At 48.7% G+C, this 6,618-nt stretch overlaps 1 protein-coding gene across 1 annotated transcript in view; it reads left to right on the top strand.

The window, feature by feature from the left end:
* ccdc120b (coiled-coil domain containing 120b) overlaps positions 1-3,880 on the top strand; it is an 18,601-nt gene extending 14,721 nt beyond the window's left edge. The window contains exons 8-10 of the mRNA XM_076269265.1: positions 667-768; positions 2,005-2,898; positions 3,775-3,880. Of these exons, the coding sequence (XP_076125380.1) occupies positions 667-768; positions 2,005-2,898; positions 3,775-3,880 (1,102 nt within the window). The remainder of the gene's footprint in view (positions 1-666; positions 769-2,004; positions 2,899-3,774) is intronic.
* Positions 3,881-6,618: the final 2,738 nt, after the last annotated feature.

Below are 6,618 nucleotides of genomic sequence, written 5' to 3'. Positions count from 1 at the left end.
AATGTATGTAGTCTCAGAGTAAGTTACACTTTACGGTAAGTGTACATGAATTAATTCATGATTTATGTATTACTTCATTCATTAATATCTAATTAATCATCAGGAATTTACTGAGTTCATAGTTTGTCATTTGTCAAATGAACTATAACAAACAATAAAGGACTTAATCACACAAAGTAGGCCTACTATTTTACTGACTATAAAAAAATAATAATCATGTAGGAAGTTTAGAAGTTTAGAATCCAGAATTGACCTACACACTACAAAAGTGCACCATATTTAACACAAATGACTCAATACACTTGGAGGAGGTATGAGTCCTTTCTTCTCCAGATATCTTAGGATTTCGCCGTAGTATCGTTTTAGTATCGAGCATCGTGATATTTATGGCAGGTATCGTATCGAAGTCATAATTTTGGTATCGTGACAACACTAGTGTGAGTGTGTGTGTGTGTATGTCAGTGTGTAAGAGAGAGAAAGAGAGAGAGAGAGAGGCCTAACTCGTGTATCTGTATTTGTGTGTATGTGTGTGGTGTCTGTGTGTGTGTGTCTGTCTGTCTGTCTGTCTGTCTATATGTATGTGTGTGTGTGTGTGTGTGTGTCTATATATGTGTGTGTGTGTGTGCGTGTGTGTGTGTCTATGTATGTGTGTGTGTGTGTGTCCAGTCCCAGTCACTCTCTCCCCAGAAGTGCGTCCAATGTGGAAGGCCGCAGTGTTCCAGCCACACCCCTCCTGTCCCGCACTGCTCCAATCAGCATTCACGTCAGGTATGCTCCAACCAATCAGCATTCACAACAGTTATGTGGAAACTAATCAGCATTCACTTCTTCTGCTACATCAGGTTTTACCACCGTCAATCATAACATTCATGGCGTTCAAGTTAAAGCTGTTGTCCACTCGACACATTGGTCACTGCGCACACCGGCTGTGCCAAAAGCATTAGTCGCGCGTGGTCCTAGTCGCGCGTGGTGGTCGTGACACTAGTTGCAGTCTTCTCCTGAACAGAGGTGGCGCTGTTGTGGAAAGGCTATCGCTACCTACTTTACACCGTAGAAGAAGAACAATACCAGAGCTGCCTGTAGCACTGATGTCACTGAAGTGACTGAACTGAAGTAGCCTCTTTGATGATACTTCAGACTTCAATTGCTGCTATTTACCAACTACGGGACATTAGCGTCTCATAGTTTTCAAGCAAGGGGGCATTAGCGTCTCATAGTTTCCAAGCAAGGGGGCATTAGCGTCTGATAGTTTCCAAGCAAGGGGGCATTAGCGTCTCATAGTTTCCAAGCGGGGGGGCATTAGCGTCTCATAGTTTCCAAGCGGGGGGGCATTAGCGTCTCATAGTTTCCAAGCAAGGGGGCATTAGCGTCTCATAGTTTCCAAGCAAGGGGGCATTAGCGTCTGATAGTTTCCAAGCAAGGGGGCATTAGCGTCTCATAGTTTCCAAGCAAGGGGGCATTAGCGTCTGATAGTTTCCAAGCAAGGGGGCATTAGCGTCTCATAGTTTCCAAGCGGGGGGGCAGGCGAAGTAGAGCCGGCCAACTCTTTGCTAACCCCGTAGAACGCCCTCATTTAGGATTGTTTTGAAATCCTATAACTTCATAAAACATGTATCCTGTGCCGACATTGTAGCTTCTGTGTTATCAGTGACGATGAATAATGCCTGCGTCTTTCTGTCGCACAGTAGGGAGACATCCGTATTGTTTGGATAAGAAGCTAAGTCGGCCTGCTCTCCGCCTCTAGCTCGACCCTCCTGCTTTTGATCTAGACACAACCAGATGCGACCAAAAAAATCAGAAAAATGAAAATGAATTGGCCGAGGGATCGACGTCATTTTGACGTCACACTGTTTGGGAACGACGACTGTGAATAGGTTCTAATGCTCCCACTAATCAGCATCACTGTAGGTGTTCCTCACCCAATCAGTTTCCATATCAGGTAACTGACCAATGTCAGTTGGTAACACTGTCCATGTCCCCCCTGCTCTCTGTCTCCCCCTGCAGGCCGGACGTGTGCGGTGGCATTGCCCTGAAGCAGTGGTGTGGCAGCCCCGACCTTCCTCACTTTGTTCCGCTGGCGTCTCTGGAGGGTTCTGCGTCGGAACGCCGTAGCTGTCCGCACGGTTCTCGCGCTCGCCGTAGCAACAGCTCGGAGGCGCTGCTGGACCGCTCCAGCCAGCCGGACCCCCGCATGCCTCCACGCGGCGCCGGACCCTACAAGAGCTCCGAGGCGCTGACCGATGGCAAGCTGCGGCAGTACCGGGGCAGCCCCGAGCGTCAGGCGGGGGGGGGGGGGCGCACGCGGGCCTCCGTGGGGGGTCGGCCGTCCGGCGCCGGCTACAGCGAGATCCTGCTGGACTACATCTGGGGGAAGGCGCCGCCGCGTCTGGCCCACATGCCTGCCGGACCCGGGCCAGCGCCGCACTGGCCGGAGGGCTGCCCCCCCCACTTTAACGGCCTGTCCCTCTCCCAGCAGCAGCTGGCCGCCCCCCCCCCCTACAGCCCCCTGCTGCTGCACCCCACCCCCCCCACGCACCCCAGCGACCCCCGCAGGGCAAAGGTCACGCGCACCAAGTCCTGCGGGCCGTTCCTGGCCGAGCCCCAGTTGCTCTCGCCGTACGAGCCGCCCCCCCCACCCGGCCGCCGCCCCCCCCCCACGCCCGAGGACACCACGCGGAGTCTCCACAAGGCGCTCGCGCTCGAGGGCCTCCGCCACTGGTACCTGCGCAACGCCCTGGGCTACGCCCCCACCAAGAGCCACGCCCACACACCCACACAGGCCCCGCCCACCCAGGGGGAGGCACTCTTCCCACCACTGACCATCGGCTCCCACAGAACACACACACACACACACATGACCCAGTCCGCCTCCTTCCACGGCTACCCGCTGCAGGCCAGGTCAGAACACACACACACACACACACACACACACACACGGCTACCCGCTGCAGGCCAAGTAGAGCACACACACACACACACACACACATACACACTGATTGATTGATTGATTGATTGATTGATTAATTAATTTGATTTGGTTTGCTTCAAGGCTACTCATATAACTTACCATAACTTACCTCGTATAACTTCACCATTTACAGACAGTCTACAGATTATTGATTGATTGTTTGATTGGATTGGATTGGATTAGATTGGATTGATGATTGATTGATTGATTGATTGATGGATAGACTTTGCTTTCAGGCTACTAGTACAGCTTGTTAAAGGTCTAGACAGACACAGTGAAGCTACAGATCATTCCCATTGTGCTCTTTAATGCCTGGATTTGCTGAGCTGAGCATCCAGCGTAATCCCACATAATCCACACATCCCACATATTTGATGCTGTGTGTGTGTGTGTGTGTGTATTTAACGGTGTGTGTGTGTGTGTGTGTGTGTGTGTGTATGTGTGTGTGTGTGTATTTAACGGTGTGTGTGTGTGTGTGTGTGTGTGTGTGTGTGTGTGTGTGTGTGTATTTAACGGTGTGTGTGTGTGTGTGTGTGTATTTAATGCTGTGTATGTGTGTATGTGTGTGTGTGTGTTTTTAACGCTGTGTGTGTGTGTGTATTTAATGCTGTGTATGTGTGTGTGTGTGTATGTGTGTGTATTTAACGCTGTGTGTGTGTGTGTGTGTATTTAATGCTGTGTATGTGTGTGTGTGTGTATGTGTGTGTGTGTGTATTTAACTCTGTGTGTGTGTGTGTATTTAATGCTGTGTATGTGTGTGTATGTGTGTGTGTGTGTATTTAACGCTGTGTGTGTGTGTGTTTCAGGGCTGTGGAGCTGTCCCGGTTCCCTGAGCCGTTTCCCTCTCAGCTGCAGGAGGGGGCCCTGGCAGACCCCCCTTCAGACCCCCCTGCGCCCGGAACCCTGGTCTAAGAGCCCCCCCCCAGATACACTGTTATCCTGATCTACCCCCCCCCCCCCAAATACACTGTTACCCTGGTCTAAGAGCCCCCCCCCCCCAGATACACTGTTATCCTGGTCTACCCCCCCCCAAATACATTGTTACCCTGGTCTACCCCCCCCCCCAGATACACTGTTACCCTGGTCTAAGAGCCCCCCCCCCAATACACTGTTACCCTGGTCTACCCCCCCCCCCCCCCCCAAATACACTGTTACCCTGGTCTAAGAGCCCCCCCCCAATACACTGTTACCCTGGTCTACCCCCCCCCCCCAGATACACTGTTATCCTGGTCTACCCCCCCCCAAATACACTGTTACCCTGGTCTAAGAGCCCCCCCCAGATACACTGTTACCCTGGTCTAAGAGCCCCCCCCCAAATACACTGTTACCCTGGTCTACCCCCCCCCCCCCAAATACACTGTTACCCTGGTCTAAGAGCCCCCCCCCAAATACACTGTTACCCTGGTCTACCCCCCCCCCCCCAGATACACTGTTATCCTGGTCTAAGAGCCCCCCCCCCCCAGATACACTGTTACCCTGGTCTACCCCCCCCCCAGATACACTGTTACCCCCCCCCCCAAATACACTGTCACTGTTACCCCCCCCCCCCCCCCCCAAATACACTGTTACCCTGGTCTCAGAGCCCCCCCCCCCAGATACACTGTTATCCTGGTCTAAGAGCCCCCCCCCAGATACACTGTTACCCCCCCCCCAAATACACTGTCACTGTTACCCCCCCCCCCCCCCCCCCAAATACACTGTTACCCTGGTCTACCCTCCCCCCTCCCCCCCAGATACACTGTTACCCTGGGGCCTCATTTATAAAGCGTTCTTACGCACAGATTTGATCTTAGACCGTGCGTACGCTCAAATCCATGCCAACGCTCAGATTTATAAAAAACGTCTTTGACGTGGAAAAGTGCTTATCTCCACGTCAGGTTCAAACTTGACGTACGACCATTTCCTTGTGGTAATGCCGGGGTACTGCAAGTAATCTGAGGTCTAAGTGCGATGCATTTTCAAAATTCCAAGACCAACGATCTCATGTCTTTCTTTGCCATATGCATGATCAATATCAGAAGATTTTTAAAGACGTTTTTGGACGCAGCTTATTGTTTCATGGTTTGGCATAAAACTGCTAATGAGAACTATAGCCCACTTAAGAAAGTGAAAAGACGTATAGCTTACTTATTTCACAATATCTAAAAAAAAAACACCAAGACCTACGATAGAATAATTGAAACATTCTTACAGGTGATCTAGTATATTTAGTGTTTTCACCAATCTAATATTGACCATCAAATGTCCAATTGCCCTCGTTTAGGAGAGGAAGGCCTTCAAAAAGGCATTCGAACAGTTTGATAATGTTGGAGGTTATTGTGGAGTATTGGGAATATAGGATAGTATTTGATCATACAGTTTTGAATGTTAAAAGTGAATAAACCTTTTTGAGAGGTGGATAAACTCTAATAAGAGGTGGGTAGGCCTAAACTCTATTTATGAAATTTCAGAGGTGGATAAACTGCGTTTACTCGCGTTTAGCCTCCATTACATCCTAATTTGCGCTCATAGGCCTATTCCCAGCTTCGTAACAAAAAGGTAATATTTGACTGTAAGCTATACAATGTAGGCTATAGATATTTTATATCATATATAGCCTACACAACCAAGGGACGGAAGTTATCCTCTGAAAGCAGGGCATCTTCATATTTAGTGTTGCGTCGGAGTTGCGTAAAGAGGTGCAGAGCGCGCGCCTGTTTGTTTTTTTTGACTGGCAGTGCCCAAGATCAGATGACAATACGTGAGTTGAATAATGTAGGATAAAATATAAAGGTAAGCCTAAAGCAAACAATAAAGGACAATGTTTAAGCCATTGGACATTATTGAAAGAAAATGATATCAAAGATATGCAGAATGAATGAAACATGACCGGCGAACTAGGCTACTTTTTCAGCAAAAACATAGCCTACCCTAAAAGAAACGTTAAGCCTGCATGACATATCACGGTTATAATTTAGTCCTCTGTTTTGTAGGCTAAATCAGCATATTACCCTGGGTCATATTGGATACGTAGCCTACTGTACCATAACGTACAGGATTATATAGGCCTAGAGGTCTTTCCTTCATAGGCCTACCCTTTTTTTTCTACAAAGTAGGCCTAAACATATGAAATGTTGATTATTCACATTACTGCAAGCAAAAGGAATGAAAGCGAGCAGAGGACAATAAGACATGGATGCATACGATCGCTTTCCAGAAAGCTTTGCTGGAAAAAACATAATTAGGTAAGCTATTCGAACTGACGCATATAGGCTAGTTAACATCAGATGGCAAAGGCTAGGCCTATACAATGTTTTCAATATATAATTTTACATAAGCTACAGCTTTTAGGCCATTGATTTCATTAACACATATGCTAATGATATTGATGAGGGGGTGTTTACAAGGCGGAGACCTAAAACCATCCGGCTGCGCACAAGTTGACGTTCATTTGTGATTTATAATGGGCACATCTGGAAGGGTGGCGTACGCACGTTTTTTTGTGCGTACGTTCGTTTTCTCTGAATCACACGTACGATCATTTCAGAAATTATCTAAGATCAAATGAAGGATGGTTTCTACGCAACCCTTTTATAAATGAGGCCCCTGGTCTACCCCCCCCCCCCCCCCCTTCATATAGCAGCAGGTGACCTCCCCAGCCAGAATGGTGA

The sequence above is a fragment of the Alosa pseudoharengus genome, unplaced genomic scaffold (genome assembly GCF_046254945.1).
Source record: "Alosa pseudoharengus isolate Yale_2024_CS ecotype anadromous, Long Island Sound unplaced genomic scaffold, YU_APseudo_1.1 YU_APseudo_1.1_scf_5, whole genome shotgun sequence".
Classification (NCBI taxonomy): Eukaryota; Metazoa; Chordata; class Actinopteri; order Clupeiformes; family Clupeidae; genus Alosa; species Alosa pseudoharengus.
The sequence above is the reverse complement of the archived record's forward strand: the minus strand, read 5'-3'. Positions and strand labels throughout refer to the sequence as shown.